Source organism: Zootermopsis nevadensis, unplaced genomic scaffold (genome assembly GCF_977971745.1).
Source record: "Zootermopsis nevadensis isolate Lab colony 2312 unplaced genomic scaffold, Znev_1.0 Znev_ptg000032l, whole genome shotgun sequence".
In the NCBI taxonomy this organism is placed as follows: Eukaryota; Metazoa; Arthropoda; class Insecta; order Blattodea; family Termopsidae; genus Zootermopsis; species Zootermopsis nevadensis.
Genome location: NW_028259164.1, coordinates 2,862,431 through 2,890,010, shown reverse-complemented (window position 1 = coordinate 2,890,010; position 27,580 = coordinate 2,862,431). Strand labels below are relative to the sequence as shown.

The 27,580-nt window shown below is 40.6% G+C and overlaps 2 protein-coding genes across 3 annotated transcripts in view; one reads left to right on the top strand and one right to left on the bottom strand.

Moving 5' to 3' along the window:
• Nucleotides 1-27,580, bottom strand: part of LOC110841329 (MAD2L1-binding protein) — a 177,737-nt gene that overhangs the window by 31,159 nt on the left and 118,998 nt on the right. The window lies entirely within an intron of this gene.
• The window catches only part of HGTX (HGTX homeodomain transcription factor), a 62,263-nt gene continuing 50,223 nt past the window's right edge, over nucleotides 15,541-27,580 (top strand). The window contains exon 1 of the mRNA XM_087359590.1: nucleotides 15,541-16,514. Within this exon, the coding sequence (XP_087215716.1) occupies nucleotides 15,869-16,514 (646 nt within the window). The 5' untranslated portion in view covers nucleotides 15,541-15,868. The remainder of the gene's footprint in view (nucleotides 16,515-27,580) is intronic.

Genomic DNA, 27,580 nt, shown 5'->3' with positions numbered 1-27,580 from the left:
ATGGTGATTCCAGCTAGCTGTTGCCAGTAGTGCAAGAGGCTGCCATGATGATACACCATACGATGCTCATTCTTTTAATTAAATCACCACCCCGAACCCCCCCCCCCCCACTTTGTTCTGGAGGGGATTATTGACAGTTATTGACAGACGCGTCGTTCAGAGATACAGGAAACGCAGGCTCTGAAGAGGGCGGGTTTGCTCTGTTTCACTCTTTCAAACACACACACGGGCACTGAACTGACCCTTACTTGTGGAAATCGAATTTTTATTTGGTAGTATTTGAGGTTCTCACGGCGATGAGTCCGAAGATAACTGTCTTCTGGGTTGTAGTCTGGTACGCGATGAAACCTCCCTGATGATTGACGCAGCAAGTACCTTCGAAACGCTGGTAAAATTCTACCAGACTACACAGCGCTACAACCCAAAAGAATTTTTTAATCATTTGCCGTATGAGATTTGGCTCTGTGGACTTTTAGACTGATACCAGCATTTAAGAAGAGCATACTGCCTTCATCCTCAGCTTTTAATACCGAAAATTTAGCCACAAGGCGTAACACTTCAGCCCCAAAGATTGATGTAGCATCCTCCACCGAAACGTCAGAATCTACCTACAAGCCAAATCGGCTTTACAACCCATACGACAGCTTATCACGTATTTTGGAAAATCTTCACTGTGACCTTGAAGGGTACTCTACATCGCCATAAATAATTAAACCGGGGGACATATGGTCCCACAGACACGCCTATCATACAATATATCCACAATATTTTGTTTGCTCGAGCCAAACACTAAAGCAATGAGCTGATAAATACGTGACTTCACTAGTATCAGGCATGGTCTGTGTGTCAAATGAGAGCAGGCGACACCAACAATCCAGTTGTTAACCAAATCAACAATAATATGGCTTAAAAGTGCGTAAAGCACGTGCCGTTATGCATCAATCAACTTTTAACGACATTAGGATTAACTAGACACAACAAACCATTGTTGTAACACGTGGCGCTATCTGTGAATGTACGTCATTAACAAATCCGGCAACTGTCATGGCGCACGGTGGACACACGCGGCGGCAGTGAGTCAGAAGGGGGCTCTGTCAGCATCCATATTTGTGATTTCGCGGACGAGATACGCCTACTGACTATTCAATACATTTTAACCGAAACATCGACACTGATTTTCTTCAGGCACATTCTGGGACAACGCCTTGCATTAGGCCATCACTACTTACTTTCAAAACCTTAGCAATTCATAATTAATTTATCATCCGACACTATTTTCTATACACTGAACTACCGATAACGTCGTTAAATAAACAACAGATAAAACAAATAACATCCTAGTTCGGAGATTACAGTTACAAACCGCGAAATTCCTCTATGTCTACAATCTTTAACAAGCGAAAAAAATATGTTCTTCGCCCGTCTAGTAGGTCGAATCGCTTTATGCATTAGAAGATTACTAATCAACGAAACAGCGTTGCATATGAATCGATTAGCAACCAGACCGAAAACTGAGGCAAACAGAAGGAGAAACGGGTGGAGACGTTGGAAAATAATTTTATTTTCTCTAGGCCATAGCTTTGTATTAAACCTAGAACCAGAAAGTAATGGTTAGGTTAGGTTAGGTTAGGTTAGGTTAGGTTGGTGCGCTGTTGCCATTTTTAAAAATCTACTTTTAAAATATTATTCGGATCTAAACACAGGGTTCTAACTGATAAATAATTCGGCACGACTCTGCGATTAACTACGGCAAACCTCTACCAATGCGGAGAAATCTGTTTCAGATCAAACACGAGTTACTGAACTAAAACTGGTGTGTTTTCAGAGTGATGTGCGCTATTTCATGAAGAAACATTCTGTCCATTCACTCGTTCGTTCGTCCGTCAGTCGGTAACGAGACATAACAACACAGTGTGTCAGCTGCAGCCTTCGACTCCAGCTGATGACGTCACAATTAATAATGTTGCTCACTCCGAGTAATTTGACATGAAGAAGCCGGGGGGGGGGGACGCGGAATTCTACTGTGTTATAAACACTGTTCACTTCTATCCGATTGAATTTCCACACGCTACGTGCTCACGATATTGCGTTATGTCTCCATAGGAAATTAACAGTCTAAATAATATTTAAGAAATCAGCCCGTACCGCGAAGAAAACACTTCACTTCACCATTACAAAGCTCAACTGGTTAACTCTTTGAAGTCGGAGTTCGTCTAAATAATATTTAATAATTCAGTCCGTACCGCAAAGAAAACACTTCACTTCACCATTACAAAGATCAACTGGTTAACGCTGATTAAGGAAATAATCGATGTTTACAGTGAGAATCGTAGTTCGTCTGGATAATATTTAAGAATTTAGTCCGTACCGCGAAGAAAACACTTCACTTCACTTCACCATTACAAAGCTCAACTGGTTAACGTTGATTAAGGAAATAATCGATGTTTACAGTGAGAATCGTAGTTCGTCTGGATAATATTTAAGAATTTAGTCCGTACCGCGAAGAAAACACTTCACTTCACTTCACCATTACAAAGCTCAACTGGTTAACGTTGATTAAGGAAATAATCGATGTTTACAGTGAGAATCGTAGTTCGTCTGGATAATATTTAAGAATTCAGTCCGTACCGCGAAGAAAACACCGCACTTCACCATTACAAAGATCGACTGATTAACGCTGATTAAGGAAATAATCGCTGTTTACAGTGAGAATCGTAGTTCGTCTGGATAATATTTAATAATTCAGTCCGTACCGCGAAGAAAACACCACACTTCACCATTACGTAGATCAACTGGCTAACCCTTTGAAGTCGGAGCTCGTCTAAATAATATTTAATAATTCAGTGACTCCCACGAAAACTAAAAAATTACTAAACCAAGAAGATCTTAATTTGTGACGTTCACCAAATTCTATTAGCGATGTCAAATCAAAGAGAATGAAACGGACTGACGTAAGCGAGCAATGCGAGGATAATATTAAAAAAACATTTCACACGATAAGGTGCAATGAAGTGGACCGGATTCATCTGGCCCAGGGCAGAGTCTAGAGACCAGTAATTGTATACAGGATAATAAACCTTCAGGTAGAATACCAGACAAGATATTTCTTGAACATCTGCGTAACCAATAGCTTATTAAGGTGGACTCTGCTCACTGGAGTTATTTTCGGTACATTGAGAATACCACGGCGAAGTGGTAACACGTGTTGGCCGAACAATGACGTTGAACCAAATAAACTTTTCAGACGCTAACGGTTTTGAAGTCACTTTCATCTGTTCATAAATTATCCTCTGACCTAAATGCCGAGGGCAGAGTGGGGTACATTAATAATTATAAATATTTGAGGACGGTATAACCCCCGAATCCTTCCTCTTAGGAGCAGACAGAAGGGCAGTGACAATTGTTTCCTTGCCAGTCGCAAGGGACCGCGGGTCTATTTAAGACCCTTTAGCGCACAAAGAAATTGGTTGTATATTAAATTCGTGTGAATGAAATGTCTTTGTAGGCGAAACTCCGGGTGTATAACATGTCAGATGCTCGTTCCGCTTTGTCGCCTTCCTTTGGTCGTCGTGCGTTCACAGCGAGGAGTCGTCCGTCACTTAACCAACAGATGGCAGGTCAGTGCACTCGCCTGCTAAACGTAATTAAGATAACAGCGTAAAAGATTTTGACACGCAATAAAGCAAATTATAATCAGTGCTACGTACTTCGTAAGATAATGTTGAATTTGATTGTACATATTAAATTAAAAGTGTCGTAAATACAAAAACAGCTGTATGGACTACTTGTAGAGGAAATGAGAGAAACTCAGCTGGTCAAAATATTCCCCACCTTCTTAGAACACAACGGTTAGCTATTGCATAAATAAGCGTCCGCCACTGTGCCGTATTCTATTTGACTCCAGTTTACGTCCTCACATCCTATTTTAAGATCCATTTTAATATTATCTTCTCATATGCACTTAGTACCTTACACGGTGGTCTAGCGGTTAGAACGCTGGCCTTGTGATCCTGGGGTCTCGGGTTCGATTCCCGACGGTGCCCGAATTTATAACTTGTGTTGGGCAATGCCGTGGTCTAGGCAACACGGAGTTTTCCTCCGTGGCATCCCAACAATTACTCCATTCACACACAGAAGAAGGCAATGGCAAACCACTTCTGGATCATCTGCCAAGAACGTATATGAACAGGTCCCAGTCCGAGAAAAGGATGCAAGGATCCTGTTCATATGGACCTGTCCTCAGACAGAACACTAAATAATAATAATAATAATAATGCACTTAGTCTTACAAACGAATCTTCTCTTCGGGTTTTCAGACAAAAAAGTATTAAATCTGACATCTCATCCATGCGTGTTACATCTTCAGCCAATCATAACCCTAAGAATATTTGTAGAATATTTGTAGAGAGAAATATAAAATGTACTGTATTTTTCTCAATTCTCCTGCTACTTTCTCATTCCTACATTCAAATATTCCGAGCAACAATTTATTCGAAAACGTCCTCAGTTTGTGTCCTAGCTTAGGTCGACAGACAACAGGTATCTTTCCATTTTAATCTCAAAGTTTTCTGGCTAAAAAACACGAAGATAACATAATTTGAATTAAGTGTCCCGGTCAGTATCTTCACGGGCCAAAATCCGAGACACGATCATTAACACAAAGAGTGAAGGCAAGCAGTGGTGATCGGCAACTATCAGCGGGCCATTAGAGACGAGTACAAATGTTCCAGAGACCGCTGAGCGTGACGGATTTGGTTCAGTAGCTTTATGCCTGGGATCCCATAATGCAGTGCTGACATCGTCAAAGGGGCCGGCTGTTCAAGGACGCAGCCCCACACCCCACCCCACCCCACCCCGATTTCCTTCCATCCAGTGTAACTTACCCCCACATCGCAGTCCCCGGACAGGTAAGTGCCTCGCGCGTATTCCAGAGTCGCCTATTTCCACGTTCCGCATCGGCCAAAATACGGGATCCATCGAGTCTGAGGAAAACCACGAACCTACCAGTGTCAACACTCCATCCATCAGCTTCGAGGCGGATTGATCTTCAGGACAATCAGCTGTCCGTTTCGTCACGTTCGTCTGTAGCGGCAAAGCTAACTGATTCTGTGCTTAAATATTTAATAATCCAGTTCGTACCGCAAAGAAAACACTACACTTCACCATTACGAAGATCAACTGGTTAACGCTTTGAAGTCGAATCATAGAGAGAGAGAGGGGGGGGGGGAAACTGGTGGGGGAGAAGTGAGAGACACTTATAGTTAGAGCATCTTATAGTTAGAAGGTCCCCAGGCAATGCCCGCTCGTCCTTCTGTTAAGGATAAAGTAAGAGTGTAGGCGTTAGTGTGATGATTGGCATAAAAGACGGAATTTTGAAATTTTGTATTAGAGAAAGCTGAGACTATTAATTTGGAAGGTTAATACATAATTTAGAAGTTCCTACTGAGGGGAGGGGGGGTAAATTTTGATTAGTTTAAATCGGGAGGGCTGCATGAGAAGCTTGCAGTGGCAACTTGGAACTTGAGAACCATCTCAGCATTTGCTTGAAGACAGAGGAAAACCAAGGAAAACCTGTGTCGAGATGGCAAAGCTAACTGATTCTGTGCTTAAATATTTAATAAACCAGTCCGTACCGCAAAGAAAACACTACACTTCACCATTACGAAGATCAACTGGTTAACGCTTTGAAGCCGAAGCTCGTCTAAATAATATTTAAGAATTCAGTTCGTACCGCAAAGAAAACACAACGCTTCACCATTACGAAGATCAACTGATTAACGCTGTTGTTAATCAAATGGTATATATAGTTACCCTGGGCTTTAAAGGGTTAACTCCACGTAGGATATAAGTAAAATGCATTTTAATATTATTCGTAACCTGAGTTATTTTTCTATTTTTAGGTGAAAACCCAACCTTCTACATTTCAAGTCACTCTGAGTAACAACGAGACATGTCACATTCGAAAACAAATAGACCTCTGACAATGTTTCTGTTCTGCATTATAGCGTTTTTCATTAAAACTTTCGGACCGTCCTGTGCCCTAAGAACCATATCTTCCCCGCACTAACAAACATCATCTATCTGCAGAGTTGAACGAAATCACGACAGTAAAGTTCAGTAACAACATTTCTGAAACTTTGTAAAAACCTTTCCTATGGCATTTATTACCAGTATAATAAATCTTACATCTCTGCAATAGGGTTCTCTCTTCTCCCTCTGGGTGTCAAATATTGACCCTAAAACCATTAATCAGATGCCAACGGGTTTCCACGTTATACGTAGAGAGCAAGTTGCTTTTTATTGTGGATCTAACTGAAACCTGTAAAAGGGAAATGTAGCTCAAGTCTTCATCTGTTTTATACACTTAACTACAAAGTAAAATTACAATTTGTGATATTGAAATTCAGTAACACGATATTCAGTATCTTCAAAAAAAAAAAAAAAAAAAAAAAATCACGATAAAAATTTATGGTTTAGAATTCAGCGTGTAATTAAGGGCATTAAGTTTTCCAAAGCTTTTTACGAAATTCAACTGTTTGGATGCCATTTTATAAGTTAATTTTTTTTTAAAAAAAACTAACGACTGCAGTTTTACTGAGACTAGTTGCCAGGGTGGGATGTTTATAAATTACAAAGCTGTCAATTACGTTACGCCACTTCTACATAGACGAGACAAGCAAAGCTGAATGTGCCAAGTTTTGCTTTTTTTTTTTCTTAATTGTTTCCAACCTGATCTGAATTTTTTTTTGGGGGGGGGGCCATTATACAAACCCGGCGCAGTTTGATTCGTATAAATAAAAGTCTCAAACAGATTTAAAGAAAAAAAAACCCTATGAATCAAACAACACCGACTTAAATCCAAGCGCCGAGCAAAAACACTTGATAATGGAATAATATTTTACGCGTATAAATTGAAAAAAATACGTGAAGTTATGTCTAAAAAAGAAAAAAACTTCCCTCGACTTACCTTAACGTTTCCCAGTTTAATTAATTCAGATTTTCCATTACTACTTTCAAAATTGAAAACTTGTAGCCCACTCTTTCGAATTTTGAAAACAATGTGGGACAACGTTTACGATTTCGCTGGTTGAAACGTCTCCAGCCTCTTCGCCTTGCTTTAACCCCCCCCCCACCCCACCCCCTTCGATTTCTCCTGTCTCGAAGTCTGATAAAATCCCTATTCCTCCCGCTCGCACCCCGCGTCATAGATTTTCATGACGTCATCTGTTCCCTTTGCTACAAACGAAAGAATAAAGTTTGATTGTCACTTTTGAATTTCTGATTCGCCCTCGAATGGATACATCCAATCAGAACTCCAACTTCCGATCGTCTTTCATCGATTCGAATCAAGGGAAAAAAGCGAATGAAAATCGCCCAGAGCAAATTGAGTCTTTTGATGCGTTCCTGTTCTTTTAGAGACTGCAGCCAGCGCTCTCAACGGAGACAAAAGGAAACCAATTCTTTCAATCGCTTTTCTGACATGAACATGTATGTACAGTCACTCACAAAATGTTTGCAGCAGTGACACGTCTCTACTCTTTCACACGTACAGTCACATACACATCTGTGCAATAAAACAATTGAAAGGACGAAATTTAATGACTCACTGCAGAAAGAATTATTTAAAATCAGCTGACAATTCTTTCGAAAATTATCTTGTGTTTTATTAATGAAGCATTTAATGAAGGCAAATTTAAGTTGCACAACCTAAAGGCAAGGGAACTCTTGGTACACTTATGTATATATATGAGGGGATAATATTAAAAATGACCTTAATAAACTAAGTCGTGAGGCTCTGGACAGAACTCGTGTGGTTCAGAAGAGGGAAGACAAAATGAGGTCACTGAGAAACAAATATGGACCTAAGGGAGAGGAAATAACAGAAAGACATTCATAATAATCTTAACCACATATTAGTAGGATAAAATTAGGAAGACATACGACATAAATAAAAGAAGTTGAGAAATGCATACAAAATTTTGATCGGATAAGGAAAGAGATAACTTGGGAGACCCAGAAGTAGATAGAATAATATTATGTTTTAAGCCTATATTAATATCGTCTTGAACCGGATTAAAATGTTCAAGGACCGCTGTTACCCTCACACTGATCCAGCACCACAGATCATCAGATAATCTAATGACTGTGTATCAGAATCTGAGCGTTTTGGCGATAAATGTGAACACATTCAGCTATAAATTTGGCCCGTCTGATGGTCGCACGACCTCTGACTGAAGAAACTGTGTTTCATATCCTCGTGTCGTGAACTTCACCTTCTACTTAATGACACCAATTTCGCCTATCCGCTTCGCTTTCAAAGGCACCGTTCGTGTTGTCAGTTTCCCCATCAACATCTCCTCTCCACTACTTTGCGATGACCCGGCGAAATAAGTCGTTTTATTATCTACGTCAGAATACTAGTCCCTGCCTTAAGATGTACTCGGTAGGAATTACTTAATTTTCGGGAAAAAGATTTGGAATATACGACAATGGATATCGCAAACAAGAATTCTGAGAAACCACGCAAAATTTACGCGAACCTCAACCATAATCATCAGCGAGTTTGAAAAGTAAGAGTTTCATGTCATAAACGGAATTTAAAATTTAGAATTTCATTAAATTTCTTACACTACTGCTCTTTACGCACAAGACCTTTGTTTTGTTTCTTCAGTTCGTACTACATACAGGGTGTCCCAAAAAAAAGAATGCAACTTTTGTGGCCGCTTGTCAACAGTGCCACAGAGTTAACGGAGGTCATTTTGAACACTTAAACCAGATTCGCTAATTCACTAAGTGCCAATGATGACGTGGGTAATAGTCAACTTTTTTAAACTCTATACCATTCACTAAATATGTGTAAACATCTTTTTGGGGCACCCTGTACATTACGACAAAAATATTATGCATCTAGAAGTTTCATATCGAACTAAATAAGTAAACCAAACACTGAATTATTCTCCCTACTGATCATTAAACCGAGAATCTGAAACATCACACAGTCCGTGGCGGCACATGGTGGTAAAGGTTGTAACTACCAAACAGATCGCTTTATGCATTATAGTTTTCAGCGACGAGACAGCGGTGCCATTCTTGGAAATCGGCTGTCCTACTGTGCTCTATCGTGCTTTACCTCAGTCCCTTCAATCAATCCCTTGAAAGTTCTTACCTATTCGTCATCAGTTACAAAAACATTTGTCAAACATCGCAGGAATCAGCTACCATGACGCGTAGCTGGCAATCCAATGGCTATGATTCTTAACTGCGTCATCGGGTGTTCCGCGGGGTTGCTATGGAAATCCGTTTCAGATATATGCCTAGTCATCACAACGCTCCACTTGCAATATCATAACTTAGGAACGAACTTAACAGATATGGATCTTCCAAAATGTTTGAACGACCAATAAAAGCCATTTGTTGGTTTCGATTCCACACTGCCATGTGCAACCAATGGCATGTACACTCATGTTCCTTCAGCGCACTGAAGTTCTCCCTCCACTGAATCTGCAAACGGAAACTACGTAGAGCGAAGAAATTTCATGTTTCCATTGTCTACCTTCTCGTCTGTAGCGTTCGTCACATCGTAAGAAATCAAACATTATAATTATCATTGTCATTATTCAAGCAAATTATTATTATTATTATTACTGTTATTTCGCTCTGTTATTATGCGGTCGTGTCTGTCCGTCTGTCTAGTCGATTAAACTCGAGAACCACTTGACGGATTTTTATCAAATTTGATACAGAGGTTGTGCCATTCTGCACGGCCTCAAAATCGTACTTTTGAATATCCTACGAGCGGTGACAATAGAATTACGAACGAGTAAAGTCGTGAGGTGGACATTGAGGTGTTGCGATCTGGTGGCCAAAATGCGAACTATCGAACAAGACGGCCTAAATGCACGCTGCAAAGAGCGCACGAGATTTGTTGTTAACAATTATCATAGATTTTAATGGAGATGTCGCTACTGCTTAATTATCACGTCATAAAAACAAAATAAGATAAATGTAATACAATCTTAAATATAAACTAACCTCAAAGCAACCATAAACAAGTCAAAATGTAGTACTGATAATTTTAATTAAAAAAAGGAAAAAATATAGCTTACGCCAGGAATTTAATGTTCTAGAAACCACCTGGGATAATTAGGTGCAGATGGGAAGATAATATTAAAATGTAACTCAAGGAAAAGGGATGTGATTTTGTACACTAAGTTCTAATAACTCAGGACAGGATTGGACGAGTTGCAAGAAAGGCGGAGAGATTAACAGCTGGATTACTATCAGCTTATCAAGAAGGATTGCACCCCATGCAGACTTTTACGTAGCCCTGAAATTGCTATCCCCTGTCATTGAGGCAATCCAAATGCGTAAAGCACGTAATTTTCAAGATCATTCATGAAAATGACTATCTTTTCGGATGCTGCGACATGCAGCCTGGTATGTTTACCGACGTTTCAGAGGCGCCTGCTACGTCCATCACGAGGACGATAAGCACAGTTCCTAGGCGTCGCCGTCAGAACCTGAAATCGCACAAGCCATTCATAACAGAAATTTTGGTAGCAAAACAAACGTTCGTATTCACGAGACATCTTTGTTGGACACACGAATTGCCGGTAACTAACGTTTAGTCCTGTGTTTTGCCAACTAATTAAAGCCGTCCCTTCGTCCCTGATGCTTCGCAAGGCCCCTACTTGAAACAAACCTAATAGTCGTCATTAAATTACTTAGCCGTTAGACAGCAACGCGCCGGAACACAGTTCATCTTACGTACTCACGCAGTCTAATTAAATTATGAAAACCATTCCCGAGATAACATGATTAAAAAGTTAACACGTGCTATAAATAAACCCCTTTAAATACGAGCGCTATATGAAGGTTTCTTGTAGCATTTGCTTCGAGAAGTTACCGCCCAGTGTCCCAGCGATACTAATTGAATAACCTTCTACCCCCAGGTCACCCGAGACAACCCCCCACCCCATCTCACCATCATCCCTCTATTACAGTAACAACGCGTGTAATTCTGTAATGAAGAATCACCAAGCAGTTCGAATGACTTGGGTAATTCTGCAACTTTCACGATTCACCTTCGCCACAGCTCCAACGAGCATTATCCTCCTTGATAAACTGATAGTTGCTCACCTGGACAAGGTCTTACTGTACCAGAATCTTCGTGAGTGTAATCCAATATCACACTTAATTTATAAGCACTGAATTTCTAGTGCAAATTAAGTAATCGTTGGTTCGACTCCAATCCCGAGTTCACAAACATGTTTGCTAATAATCCATGACAGGTGAAATGCTCTTTCGTCAAAAAACATGACGTCGACCAGTCATTATCATAACAACCACTTCTAATGTCTGGATTAACCTAACTCAACCTAACCTAAAGTAACCGAACCTAACCTAATTTAACCTAAACAAACCTAATTTAACCTAAACAAACCTAACCTAACCTAACCTAATTTAACCTAATCTAACCTAACCGAACCTAACCTAATTTAACCTAAACTAACCTAACCTAATTTAACCTAAACAAACCTAATTTAACCTAAACAAACCTAACCTAACCTAACCTAACCTAATTTAACCTAATCTAACCTAGCCGAACCTAACCTAACCTAATTTAACCTAAACAAACCTAACCTAACCTAACCTAACCTCACCCTACCTAAGACAATCCAAGACCTGCATTATCTTTACACGTCTTAGGCCCAAGTTTGTGGGGTCTCCCACTGGATCGAGTTCAATAAATTTTTAATTCAAACTTCATCATTTTGAAATCCCTATACTCGAACTTAAACTAAGACGCATTGTGTTTTAGGTTTTCGGCGTCTGTTTACTTCAGCGCAGAAACTTAAACGTTTCTGCAGAAAGGACTCCTTCAATTGGCACCGACACCTCGTCACTTGTAACCTACGCCATTAGCGAAAGCGTCCTGACCGGTGGCGACAAGTACTTCAGACGTAGCTCTGAGCTAATTAGCCTGCCACGGCTCGCGCACCACACTGCACATTCTAGTGAGTTGGTTGGTCGGCCAATGGATTCTAACTGGCTTGGAGTTGTATTCCAAGAAAATTTGTCACCAATGGGGCATCCTAATATCACTCGCTCTGTTTGAGGTTTATAATGCGATTTCAGCTTTAGACGTTACATTACAGAACTAAGTCGAATAGATAGTCGATGTAAGTAAAGGAAGATTGAAGACATATGAAAATGGGTGGATCCTCTTCCTCTTTTAATGGAGTACGCTAAACATGAAGATGGCTGTCTTCTGGGATGTTGGACCGTATAGTGTAGTAGACGTTTACCGATTTTTCAGAACATCCTACTGTTTAAGGGTGGTGATGGGGACACAGCGCCACCGAAACGTCTGAAAATTCTACTAGGCTACTTATTTATTTAGTGTTCTGTCTGAGGACAGGTCCATATGAACAGGATCCTTCCATCCTTTTCTCGGACTGGGACCTGTTCATATACGTTCTTGGCAGATGATCCAGAAGTGGTTTGCCATTGCCTTCTTCTGTGTGTGAATGGAGTAATTGTTGGGATGCCACGAAGGAACCCTCCGTGTTGCCTAGACCACGGCCTTGCCCAACACAAGTTATAAATTCGGGCACCGCCGGGAATCGAACCCGAGACCCCAGGATTACAAGACCAGCGTTCTAACCGCTAGACCACCTCATCTTATTATTATTTAGTGTTCTGTCTGACGACAGGTCCATATGAACAGGATCCTTCCATCCTTTTCTCGGACTGGGACCTGTTCATATACGTTCTTGGCAGATGATCCAGAAGTGGTTTGCCATTGCCTTCTTCTGTGTGTGAATGGAGTAATTGTTGGGATGCCACGGAGGAAAACTCCGTGTTGCCTAGACCACGGCCTTGCCCAACACAAGTTATAAATTCGGGCACCGCCGGGAATCGAACCCCAGACCCCCCAGGATTACAAGGCCAGCGTTCTAACCGCTAGACCACCGTGTAAGGTACCAGGCTACATAACGCAAGATTACAAGAGACAGTCATCCTTAAATCTGCGTCATGAGAACCTGAAATCTCATCTTCTAATCACATTCGATTCTAAGAAACTTCAGTGCAACAGTACTCAGAAGCTGACAGTCAAGAAATTCCTCGTGTTATGCAACCCGACAAAACCTTGCACTGGGTCGCATCTTGAGCCAGCTGAATCCATTCCACGCCCTAATAGCCTATTACATTAAAAGCTAGCCTTCCATCTACAACTACATCTTCCAAGATGCCACGACTAAAACTACGCGTGCTACATGTCCAGCTCATCTGATCCTACACATTATACAGCGTCGTTAAATGCCTACCACTGATGGGGGGGTCAAACCTTAGAGTTTCCATCTATTTTAATGAAAGTTTGATTAATTTCTAATACATTATACAACGTCATTTTGGAGGAAAACAACGCTTCATTAAACGATACAAACATTTCGTGTCCCCCCCCCACCCAAAAGGCAGTAAGTTGGTAAGTGGTGGATGATTCGATCTGGCCGCCAGAGGGAAGCAACATCTCGCAGGGGGACGGAAGTTCTGTAGCAAAAGGGGAGTCGAGTCGTAAGATTAATTTAACACTCATCACTGTAATGAAATGCCTGATTAAGTGTAGGGAAACTCCGGGACTCCGGGTCTCCGGGGGGCAGTTGTGGCAGGGGAAAGGGGAAACGAGGAGAGAGAGAGGGTACAAGGCAAGAAGGAGAAGACAGGAGGATGGAAAGGAGGAAGAAGGACGAATAAAGAGAAACTGAGAATGAAGGAACAAAGAAAATAAAATAAGGCCATAAGAACGAGAGGAAGATTTTTCGGAGAAAGTCTCGAGGCACTTTCGCCGCTCGCGGACGATATGCAAAAACGACGTTTCGATGAAGAGTGATGATGCCGGCCGCTTGTTAATTACTGGAGAGGACTGTGACGTCATCATACTTGTCTCGCTTCACGTGAGCTTTGCAGATTAATGCGATTGGACGGAGATTAATGGCGAGAGCTTCAACTGGTGCGGATCGAGCCACGGCCCTTAATGTGTGAGACAGAGCGAGGGTTCGCAACAGAAAACGAAGAGGTGGGAGAACGAGTGGCACGAGAAATGAGCGAAACGTAAAAAGAATGTCTGAAAACTACATCCAAAATAAAAAGAAATGATTTCGGGGAAGTCAGACAAAAAGAGTTCTTAATCCTGCCATCTGTCAACATCTGGGCTGTGAAACCGTACGTCTTGTAGGCGACTACCGATGTTTCGACGGAACATATTGCTTCCATCCTCAGGGCTAAAATCGATGCACACCTGCTGGAACACACGGCGTCGCGACTGTTTGGTCGAAGAATTATCAATTAACGAAACAAAAAGTGGCCTAGTTTTGACTGCGTAACGGAATTTGCCCGGAGGGACTAAAGAGAATCACGAAAAACCCTGAGTCAGCGCTGACTGGAACACAGTCCTTCCTGAGAAGCTGATAGTCTCTGATACAGTCAAGAAACTCCCCACCTTTTTCGGAGCCCGAAGGTTCAAATTATCGTGTTCATAGGAGCCTGTCGCCGGTTCCTATCCTCAGCCAAATGAATCCAATCCACAAGCTCCAACCCTATTTTCTGATATACATTTTAATATTATCCTCCCACCTAGCCTAGATCTTCCGAGTGGTCCTTTGTCTTCAGACTTTCCGGACAAAATTCCTGATACGCTTAGAATTCTATAGACTATTTAAATGATCGCCTCAATTAAAAGTAGCCCCAGATCGTCCAAATATAAGAATCCAGTCCGTACCGCGAAGAAAACACCACACTTCACCATTACGAAGATCAAATATTTGATAAAATGATCGCTGTCTACAGCGAGGAATAAAGGAAACACGTAAACGTATAACGCAACGTTACTTACTGTTGAAACAAGTGGTACATATACTTACCACTGGGGTTTAACGGGTTAATAAAACGAGCAAGTTCATGTTTTCCTAACACTCCCCCCCCTCTCTCTCTCGCTCTCGTGACTCGGTTTTGCAGCTTTAAAAGTTTTCCCTCGCAAGAATTTCATCGCGAGTTGCTTGGCTTTTTATTTAAAGCTTTGCCTTCATCCTCTCCTGTGAATCGTCTTGTTGAACAACACTCAAACTGCCTTCCCGGGCGCCCGACGGCAGGGGGGCTTTGGGGTGGTGCAGGAGGGGGTTAAATCGTGGGCGGGGGCTGTACAAGAGAACTTAAACCCCTGACCAATGAGGAACCAGCATCGATTTTCAGAGAAAGAAGGCGGGAAACACACTTCAGCCAATAGAAGTGGCTCGTAACGTAACAGGCCAAACCCTCGACCCAATGAAAATGCCATTAATCTCTTTCAAAAAGTTGTAGAGGGACATTTTCAACCAGGGGGGGGGGGGGGGGGGGCACAAAAAGAGGGGTCCTGCACCTCCCTCCTTGGGTTCTTTTAGTGCTTTCATTGTCTATTAGGGGATGTCGCTCGCTCCTCCCATACGCATCGCCGTCGCTCGCCCCATGACCGACGAAACTGTGCAGTGTTGCTAAGTGCTTCAACAGCGGAGGTCGCTGCCTGCATCAGTCCTGGAATACTTCTGCGAGGACCGCGACGCCAGTGGTTTGTTCGGATAATGACGCTCTGCTCAGACACGGTGCTGCTGGCCACACTCGTGTCCAACATGGCGGGCCGCCGAGAAACCGTCTGATTCCCCGTCGCTCCAGAGCCACGGCCGCCACAACGGCTTCCCCACGGGACTTCGCCCCATCCCACGTGACTGCCACGGATACAGACTCGCAAGGGACGACGCGCTCCTCCTCGCTGTCCTCTTCCTCGCCTCCGTCGCCTGTCCCCAGTAGCAGGGGCCCACAGTCCCCTGTCCAGATGCTGGACTTCACGGCCAACGGGGCCTCCAACTGCGGTGGGGGTCCCGGTTCGATCCCCCCGCCGGCACATCCGTCAGTGTTGTCTTTTCTTAATCTGAACGTGGACAGCGCCGCGAGGGGTGGCTCTGGAGGCGGCGCCTTTATGTTAGGCAACCAGCCGCTAGCCGCTCTGCACAGTATGGCAGAGATGAAGTCGGCGGCCCTGTTCCACTCCCAGCACGGCTACGGCAGCACACCCTCCGGGCCGACCCACACCCCCGTTCACCTAGGCAGCCCCGGAAGTGGCAAGGGCAGTCCGAACTCGTCCACCAGCTCGGCGGGACACACGTCCAACCCCCACGGCATCGACCACATCCTGAGTCGGCCAGCGCCCGTCACGACGTCGTCCAGCTCTGTCGCCTCCGCCGCCCCCGGATTGCCACGCGGCTTCAACGTCTCTGCGACGGCGGCAGGGATGGCGGCGGCGGGCATGGCGGCAGCCGCAGGTATGGCGGCGGCGTCTTATTTCCACCACCATCACCACAGCGCGGCGTCGAAGCACCACCATCCGCTGGCAGAGCTCACCTCCCGGTCGGCCATCTACTGGCCCGGACTTCAGGGTCTCGTCAGCAACCCCATGGCGTGGCGGGACCGACTCACCTCCAGTAAGTAGACAGCTCTCATCCACGACACGCTTCAACGTCGCACTTGGTAACAACTTTCACGCAAAGCGTCTATTATCGTATATAAGAAATCAGTGCGTACCGCGAAGAAAACACTTTACTTCACCATTACAAATATCAAATAGTTAACGCTGTTTAAGGAAATAATCGCTGTTTGTTCTGAGGATCGTACGAAATACAGAACGAAGAATACTGACTGTTAAAGCAGATGGTACACATACTTACCACCGTGCTTTAAAGGGTTAAAACTAAATGTAGTCTAGGCCTACAATATCTCTCCTTATAAAACCACAGTCGACATGAAGTCTTGTCAGAAAATCCGAATTAAAAGGCGAGGAATCGAGGCTGGAACACCATTTTAAATTCTTCCTTAACTATGAGGATAATTTGAGTTATTCGAGTCGAGATTAAAACGGATTGCAAACATAAAATCCAATAATGAAGAACGATAAACATTCGCAGAATTTTTCTAACCAAATTAGGCCTAATGCTGGTCTCGTTTCTACCGTTCAAGTACAGTCTTTTCACTTCTTCAAAGCTGGTCAGAAGATTGTATCAAATCCAATGACTGGTCCAGAGACGAATCTCTGAATTGCATTAATCAGTCAATCGGACCTAATTATACAAGGACGCGTGTTCTGTAAGTCCATCGAAAGCGCAAGGCAGTTCCTAATTCATTAAACGTTACATTTAAGTAACAGTCTAGGCCCCAATTAACCTTTCCATATCCACGTAAGGATATCCAAAAAATTGAGCTGTGGATTTAAAGAATAAACGAGCTTTGTCTTAGTTGCACACTTTCGCTAAGTTTGAATTTGTAGGAGACATGAACGCTTCGTGAATTATCGGTAAGTTTACCCGGGAAAGAGCCATTCACCGACCGCCGACTTCTTACCTACCTGCCCGCGACGGTACGCGGCGACATCCACGCATCAGGATCGCCTAATATTTAAACATCTGGGCCGTACCGCGAAGAAAGCACAACACCTCACCATTACAAAAAATCAACTAGTTAATCCCGTTTAAGGACATAATGGATACTTATTCTGAGAATCTTACGAAACACGTAAATACACTTTCTGGGCTTAATGGAGAATAACTGAATCCTTGCAGTACGTGGTACGTATAATTACCACTGGGCTTTAAAAGGTTAATTAACTGAGAAGTACTTTACCATAAATTTTTAAAAATCTGTACTGAAACACGAATTCCAAACAGTTCTGGAAATGTAAGAAAACAATGTCCTTGTAATTGTTGGCAAAGTTGCAGAATCAACTCATTGTTACACGGGAATCTACTTTACGTATAGTCCTAGTCTACATGTTTATAGTCTATAGGTCTACAGAGTCTACATACACTATATGATGTCACACATTAACAGCATTAATCTTTTAATTTATATGGACATTTTAACAAATTTAAGTACGCCTAGAAATTAATTTAATTCCTGATTTTATTACAAATCAGTCAATCACTTTACGTGTATGCAGCCTCAGATAGTATGTTTTATTTTTTAACATTGTTAACCACAAAAAATCAACAATGACGAACTTGTGGTGAAATGCCTAATTATTTAACTCAAAAATAAATAAAACATCCGAAATTAAACGAGTAATAACAAAACGAATAGAGAAATGAAAAATACAACAAAATTATATATATATAAAAAAAACATAGACATGTCTAAATACAAGTAAAACAAGGAGATTTAATTATTTTGAAAATAAATTAATAAATCATTAATAAACCAAACCAAATTCACAATTAACGACAATTGGCCTCATAAGAAGAACACTTTATCATGTAGGCCTTAATTCTGTTCCTGCAGAATTTATTTCCGAGCTTAAATTATCGATTATCGATTCTGAGATAGGCTATAGGGTGTGACGTAATTTCTGTCCGCTGTGCATACAAATAAACACATTCGACATTCTTATGTCAAAACTCGAGTCTTGTAGTACGAAGTAGAATTTTACTTCTGAAAATATAAACAAAAATACGTGCTGATATAAAAAAGGACAACGCAAAATTTATATTTTCGTTTGGTTGTTTCTCGGATACAGGCTGAGGACGAGACGGGAGGATAATATTAAAAACGTTTCTGATATGAACTACACTGAAACGAATCAAAATCTTCTTAATTTTTGGCATCACATCTTTGACTACGTTATTTGAGAGTTTGTTTTCATTAGATTATATATAATATTCTGAAAATTAATTATTAATGTATCCACATTGTGAAGGTTCTGAAATGGAAATTTTTCAAATCGCGAACTATCGTAGTTCTCCTGTCCCTACGTGTTCGCACTATCTCGTTTGGTTAACTCTATTAATTAACCAGACAGATTTGTTGTTACCTTTAATGTCTAATGTCTTCGACACACTCCAGAGACATATCTCGAAGTAGGCCACAACCAATTCCTCACCATTCACAATCATCCAGCCACTTCACATTCTATCCCCTGTAGCCTCTACAATTGGTATAGTGTCGTTAAATAACCCAAACAGCAAATATCAGCAGGCGAAATTGTATCCCTAATATTTCAGGAACAACACAGAGGGAATTTGATAACGGGACGCTGAGGGAAATATAGGCGGTCCATAATTTGTACGCTCACTCAACAGACAAAAATATCACGTGTTTATGAGCGCGGAAATAAATGTGTGGGGAATCCCCGGGTAAGAAATCACAAGCCAGCCACGCAACATGGGGGAATCCTACATCATGACATCATCACCCAGCCATAGATCACTAAGCCAATACATTTTTTGACGTCATTGGTGGTTAAAGTTAAAGTTTCAGAATTGTTGTTTTAAGGTGAAACAGAAGATGCGTGCAGAATTTTTTTACTCACAGTCGTGTCGCATCGATGTATGTTTTGCTGTCAGGGACTGTACTGGCAGTTCTATCCATAGCTGTATCAAAACGAGGGGCAGTAAAACAGTTACCAACCCCCACCCCCACCCCACCTTCGTCAGACACCCGTAACAGCGTTCTTCCCCTTGATTAACCAGGAATCAGCTCGAGTCCCTAATTAGGCTATAAGGCTGTATCGAAGGGACGTGACCACAGCCTGCTTATTGTATCGCTCGGCAGGGGGCACTTCGTCATTCCAATGAGCCTCATCGCACTGTTTCGGGCTACAGCCTTCCTTCATGCCAGCATGAGGTGTCTCTCTGTCCTCCCGGCCATATCTGCTTCATATATGCGAGGTCCCGGGTACGAAGCCCGACCACCCTCAAGTTCTTCGTAGTTTTCCTCCGTCCCTCCAGGTAGATATCGTGATGTGCCTTAAATTAGGTCACTTTATAACTTCTCATTAATTAATCTTCATACCATTTGATGACGCTAGTATCAACTATTAGAATTATTAAATAAACCATAAATAAAAATACGATGAAACGGACGAAGAATTTATGTCTGTCTTTCCGTTGCGGATTCTATTAAAACGAACTAAATGAAAAAGAAAAAAAATTAAATTAATTTTAAAGGTGATCTATTCGAAATATTTCTGCTTGAGGCAACATTAATTAAATCGTACGTCTCCTGCCAAATGTTTAGAAACGCACAATGAAATTATCCATGAGGGGGGAAAATTCCCACAATTCAAAAAAGAAACATCCCTTGTCTTACTAATGCTTCGAAGAAAACAAAGTTTAACTGAAACTGCAGGTTAGGTTAGGTTAGGTTAGGTTAGGTTAGGTTAGGTTAGGTTCAAGCCCATTCAGTAGCCCACTAATAGGCCTCTTAAGCAAGTCGTCTGCTTTCGGATTATCATTTCCATCACCGTTCACATGAGCACACATGGTGACGATCTTTGTAAAAGCCAGAACATACATCGCTTTATGCATTAAGTCCCATTCTGATACCTACAGGCAAAACAGCCTTGGACATGGATCGCTTTATGCATTATACCGTAGACAACACGGTCTCCTAATAACCACACACTACATATGAAAACGAAATATAAATTTGAGAAATTTCTTAAACCCCTGGTAATTTCTAATGGTAAAGAACACTGTTTAAGTACGACATGATACCTTTTTGTGAATTAAAGCATTAGATGTACATAAACACGCTACAAATGTCAATATACGACGTAAATGCTAAATCGTCTTTATTTTGGTAGGCTTAAAACAGATCCTACAACCATTTTCATTTGTACACGTTAAAATTACTGAAAATCATCTAAATCATTTTATAACCTACTAGAATTTTATACACATCATCATTAAAATATTTTTAAAATGACTGTCTAGCCTCAGACGTTTCGTAAGCTAAAGTATTCTGGATGTCATCCAAAGTTCGTTTCTCTCCATTTTCCATAAGACATCTCTGAGCATCGAAGTGCATTCGTCTTACGTTCTGATATTTAAAAAGCATTGCGATTGAAGGTAAAATAGTTTTCACGTCTTCTGATGCACAATCCGACAGGCTACATAGCATATTAGCCTGTAATTACGTAAATTTTGATAATTTTACGGTAAGCTAAATTTTTAAAATGAGCTTTTGAGTTTGATAGACTTTTAATTGGCAGACTATAGTTGTAATATGGCACCTCTTTAAAATAATTGAAAATTTTAATTACAAGGTATTAATTCTGATGAATAATATAATTTATATATTCAGGGTAAATACCATAGTAACGAATGGTCTGTAGATCCAGAGGGCTACAGCGGACAGCCATTTTATCCCATTACTTTCAGACCAATTAAATTCGTAGCTGCTCGCTCCCGTCAGGAAAGTCTAGATGTACGTTTTCAAATTTATTTGTCAATATCTTCAGTCGCAAATGGAAGTCATTTCTTGTCACAAACCGCTTTTACGATACGACTCTCGTTCTTCTTTTCGGAACGCTGACTTTAATTAAGCTTGCAACCCCCTGTACAGGCAAGAATTTATCTTCTGAACGTTCAAATACGAACACAGTTTATTTACAGACATGTAACCTCACACCCAGCTGGTCCCCGGAGGGGTAAAGTTGTCGAAGCATCTACTGCCAGGATTAGGAATATATGGAGCTTAAGGTCAGAAACCTCCACTCCCCAATACTCCTTTATGAAGCAGTCATTTTGCAAAGTACAGATTTATATACAATTCTAAAGATTTCGCAGTGACTTATAATTTTCGAAGCAGAATTTTCATTTAGCGTACAGTTTTGTGTTTCATTCTGGAGGCACACAGCAGTACTGAGATCATACCTGGCCTATTTCAGACTATTTTTCTCTATAGTAAAGCCCTAAAGGTACTGAAGCTACCGTAGGAGGAATGATAATATTAAAATGGATCTTAACAAAAAAATGTTATGTGAGGATATGTACTGTATTCATCTGACTCACGGTTTGGTCCAACAAAGAAATTTTGTGAACACGAAAATGGACATTCGGGCTTTGTAACAGACAGGAAAGTTACTGACCAGCTGAGAGACTACCAGATTCTCAAGTAATCCGTGTAATTACTTAAGTTATAAATTACTAAACATATTTACGTAATTTCAACAGAAAACTATGAGTTTCTGTGATTTTTAAGATTGCTTAGGATATGTTACGCGTTGTAGTCTAGTAGAAAGTGACCGACGTTTCGGAGGTGCTTATTTCCTCCACTAATACAGCGATGAAACGGGCGCGAAGACATCTTCGTAACAAGGCCGTGAGAGCCTGAAATCTCACCTTATGTGATTTTATATCCCAGCATATGCAAGGAAAGCGATTGGTCCAGAACCAATGGCTACCTCGTTGCTATTATTCAGTCAGTAAAATTTAAATTGTACAGAGAATACCCATGGTATGATCTCACCTCTCGTCCATCAAAATTTCACACTGGCTGCAAAAACTTCTCATTCAGAACAACGACGAATTGACTCGTTCACCGATGTCGTACAGAACTACAGTCATCATACCCCGTGCTTTTATTGGATAGACGTTTTCAATTTTGAAAACACGACACGCGCTGTTTCTCGGTTTCCCCACGAGACGGAAAAGTTTCCCTGGCAACCAGCGTGTTCCTGCCGTTGAGTAGCCAACCAAACATTATAGCCTTCTCCCTTCGATCACATCAACACAAAATGTTTCACGAAATAACGAACGTACAGAGACTTCGTTCGTACGACAACGCTCAGAAACCCATCACATTTAAAAAAAATTATCTCGAAAAATAAAGTTTTACGAACAGAAACACACAAGTTGTATTAGATGCTGTTAAGGGAGTTAGTCTATTAGTAAATGCGAACAAAATTCATATTTTGATTTTAAAAGGTGCTGATGATGTTGTGTTAAACCCTGGATCACTGAATTATTAGACTTTGTCCATCGTCTGATTTATAAAAAAAAACACCACGTTTCGGAAGCTGGATCTCCTTCCGTCCTCAGGTTAAATAGGGGGGGGGGGGAGAAATAGCTAACCTCAATCAATGGACCAGTTTCCGAAACGTGGATTAAAAAAAAAACAGACGATGGACAAAATAATTTAGTGACCCCGATCACATTTTGATATCACCAGACTAAAGGACAAAAATAAATCATTTGAAAATAAGGCGAAAATTGAAATATTTGAAAATGATGTTAACAAATTATCTGTGGACGCAGTTCAGAAAATTTTGACACCTGTTCTGCTATATTATACATACTATAAAAATATAAATATTGAGATATAATTTTACGTGTTGGCTTGGTCTCTAAAATTAATGGGAAAAACACGTATTGAGGGTGCTGATGAGATCATTTGGAACCTAAGAGGGATGAAGTGACAGGAGGGGTGAGAAAACCGAATAACGAGGACCTTAATTATTTTTATTAAACACCAAATATAATTCGGATAATCAAATCAAGAAATAAGCGATGGACGGGGAATGTAGTACGCACAGGGGAGATACCAATCGCGTAAAAAAAAATTTGGTTGATATGCCTGAATGGAATAAACCAAAGACCAAAGCACAGATGTCAGTATAATATTAAAATTAATCGTAGGAAAATAAGGATGTAGCTTGGATTCATCTGACTCTTGTGAACATGGTAATAAATCTTTCTGTTCCATAAAAGACGTGGAATTTCTTTACATGCTCTTGGTTTTTCAAGAAGGGCTGTCCCTTTAATTAGTTTCTTTCTGCTGCAGTGAATGTTTTCAAACAAAGTGTAATTGGACTAGGTGTGTCCTTCCCTAATCCACGACCAGTTGTCAAGCTGTTAGCCAGAATAATTCTCATCAATGTACGATGTTTGGACTGCAGTTTTCACGGGTCAAATAAGCCACAATTTGTACATAATAACCGTAAAACGTAACCCGAGTCAGGCAATTCGACTACAAGCCCCGTTTACCCCGGTCACAGTGTAAACAAGTCGGCACCGTTCATAACATGAACGTGAGATGAGCTGATCACTTCGCTCGCCGGCGATGATAAGCGCCGTGGCTCTCATTCCGAGCTGTTTACACGAACTATGTTACCTTATTGGAAGCGCGTGGTGCCATCTGTCCGTCAGAATAACCCAGCACCACAACTCACATAGTTGATTTTCTTCCCAAAATCGATCATTAATACGACTCGTACTGACATTACAGGCCGTCTTTGATGTCAACAGGACTTGTGTCAACACGGAAGAATATTTGAACACAAGATGGGAGAAGTAACACGCGGAAAATGACGAACTTCGTAACTTTATCACCAGATATTACTGGAGTCTTCAAATCAAGGACACACGCGGTTGGTTAGACATACAGCATGAAAAATACGAGAAATCTGAAGCTGCGAGGATGTTCTGAATATCTAAGAATGGAAAGAAAAATAATGTTCATCTGTATTAAGTTGGATATTAGAGAAATAGGGAGTGGATTGGATTCAGCTGGCACAGGCTGTTGTCGGAACACGGGATTCTGAAAACACGGAAATTAATTAACATTTGCAACGCAACGCATTTCGTAACCAGCACGGCGACTATCAGCTTCTGAAGGAACAAGACTGGTTAATGTTAAGATGAATTAAGCCTGAATGTAAAAACAAAGTATTTATTGGGTAAAGAGTGGAGTAGGTTATTACAAAGAAACATGGCTATAACAGTAAAATCTGAAAGAATCAGACATAGTGGAAGGCAAAAGATGATTTAGTTACGTAAGTTCACTTTGACACTCGGGTACTGTAACCTTGGCTGTTGACACGTGTAAACTTACCCGTCTAGAATAACGAGTTTCGATATCATATTCCTGAGGTCAAAATAATCTAAATCTTACGCACACATCAACGTCGCTGACTAAATAATGTCTGCTCTTTGCTTCATTTAACCCCCCCCCCCCACACACACACACACAAAAATTTAGGAGTGAGTTCCGGTGATCGCAACGGCCTCTTCTACGGACCACCACGACCAATCCATCGGACAGGGAGCTACACTTTCAGGTACTCCGTCACGATGGAAGAACATATGAAACCATAACAATTATTTATTTTAATCCGTCTTATCACAATATTTTTAAATTTCTTATAATTAAGATAGTTAAAAATATCATTGATGTTCCATATCGATTGATCGATTTACATTTCGGAACATTTACACAACATGTTTCGGTTTTTATAAAACCATCATCAGGTGTAAAATATATCTAAGAACTTAAAACTCAATTATGATTTCTGTAGTATTTTGGTGATGTTTCATTACGTTTGTTTTTCCATTTTTTTGGGCGAAGGAGTTGTTTTTCTTAAATGTTATTAGATGTACATAATATCGGTCTGTAAGTAAAAGATTGAAAGAAACACTAAAGAATTTGAAAGAATTTATAAAAGAATTTAGAGAATAATATTCAAAATATATAAATTATAGTTAGAAAGTATCAATAAAAATAAAAGTAGAAATAGAGTAGATGATGGTTTTATAAAAACTGAAACATGTTGTGTAAAAGATGTTCCAAAATGTAAATCGATCAATCGATATGGAACATCAATGATATTTTACTATCTTAATTATAAGAAATTTTAAAATATTGTGATAAGACGGATTAAAATAAATAATTGTTATAGTATTCACAATATGACGCAATTACAATATCATATGAAACCATGTTTTTCATCGCTGAATCATATTTCTGTTCTATCATCAGATTCGTAACCACTAAGAATCGAACCCGTGCTCATAAGACATCTGTGTCTGGGACTGGCATGACTCTGAAGTAATCAAAATGCCACATGATGTCGCGAAAACAAGACCCATCACACAATTTCCAAGTACGTTCTGTATTTAGCTTGAACGAGTACGAGGAGTCGTAGAAAGTTTCGATTCAAAATAAATTCAAAATAGAAGTGAAGTGGGCGAACCAGCTTGCCTGCTGATTGACACATAACGAGGGGCGAGTTACCTGTTTACGTACTCGTTATTATTACTTCCATATTGATATCTGGTGGTGCCATCTGCCAGCAAAAATCGCTCACTATGATTCAACCCAACATGGGATTTAAATCGATTTCTGTCGACAATCGATCATTATCACGTCCCGTAGTAAGAAATGAATGTCGCTCGCCAATCGCCCTTGCCATAATGTCGATAAAAACCAACAAATTAATCACGAACAAACAAGACCATACTTCAATATCCATTCAATTGTTTTCTCAAAGTAAACTCATGTTCAAAGTTATCGATATTAATTTTGTGTCATATCATTAATTATACAATCATATTACAAAGGACTTATATGTGATGCTATATTATTAAGCTAACACGCCATACGATATCAAACCTAGTTTTGAGTGTAATCTACAAAACTCGTTGATCCACGGAAAAATCTAATTACGCGATCACGTAATGTTCCTTCACGTGGCCTTATTTATCGTCAAAACAAATGAAGAGCTCATTTAGTCCAGTAATGAATTTAATGATTAATTTGAATAAACAGTACGTGGATAGGCGTATTCAGTGAAATAATTTTTAAGCTTACGTAACGGAACCATTAACCATTAATTTATCATTTAACAATAACGCATCATTCATATTTAAATTCTGCCATTAGTCATTTTGTTAAATTAACTCACACGCTCGTCTGTTTCGGTGTCTTATTATCCTTCTATCTTCATTAATACGATATTTCTGGGAACACCGCGTTATGGCGAAGGACAAGATCGAGAGGGGGGCTTTTGTGAATACGGTAATGAACCTTCGGGTTCTATAAAAGGCGGAGAATGTTGACTACCTGGGCAGCTATCAGGTTCTCAAGAACTATTACGAAGACTATCGCAAGAATTTAGTTAGCTGAAAGAAAGTTTATGACCTCAAATAACGTCCCTCAAATTTATCAGAAAGGAATCGACTAATAATTTTGTATTTCTGTACCTAGTCGACACAGCCCCGTTTCAACACGAGGCTCGAAGTGGGGGAAGATTTGTTCTGGCTAGCACAACACAAGAGGCATATTATAATATCATTATTTTTAAAGGAAATTTGTAGCTTTACGTTACACTAGATTTTTTAATGACTATAATTACGAAGATATATTCTTCTTATTCTTAAATTGCCTGTCCGTTCCATATGTTGGCGATCAGCACAGCAATTTGAGCTTTACCGTCTGCTACTTAAAACAGCCCTCCATGGACATCGAGAACCAAATTGTTAGGTTCTGAAGCCAGGAGATTCTTAGCCTGCCAGGTCCCCTCCTTCCGAATCCTTTTCCCTGGTTTATCAGCTGAAGCAGCCCGTATCTGTCACTATTTCTCATGATATGACCGAAATAATATATTAATCAGATTAAATTTCTTAACGATCCATTTAAGGAGGAGGCAATTTGGATGCCCGATTCCTCGTTAATGTTTTTAAAGGTAAAGTTGCTCATTTGTCTTTGATACAGTCCGTCGTAATTTCAAGGTCATTCCCTCAGCCAGATTCGTTTCTGGTGCCAATGCAGTCTGTAGGAGCATCGACTTATTCGATAAGAGATTATATTTTTCAGATCTATAAACAAAAACAATTATTCTCTATTATTGTATCACCTTTTCGTTTTTAATTAATTTTATCGTGTTTCATTTTGTTTTTAATTCGAGTGCTTGCCTGTAATTAGCTCTTCAGCTGCTGTCAAG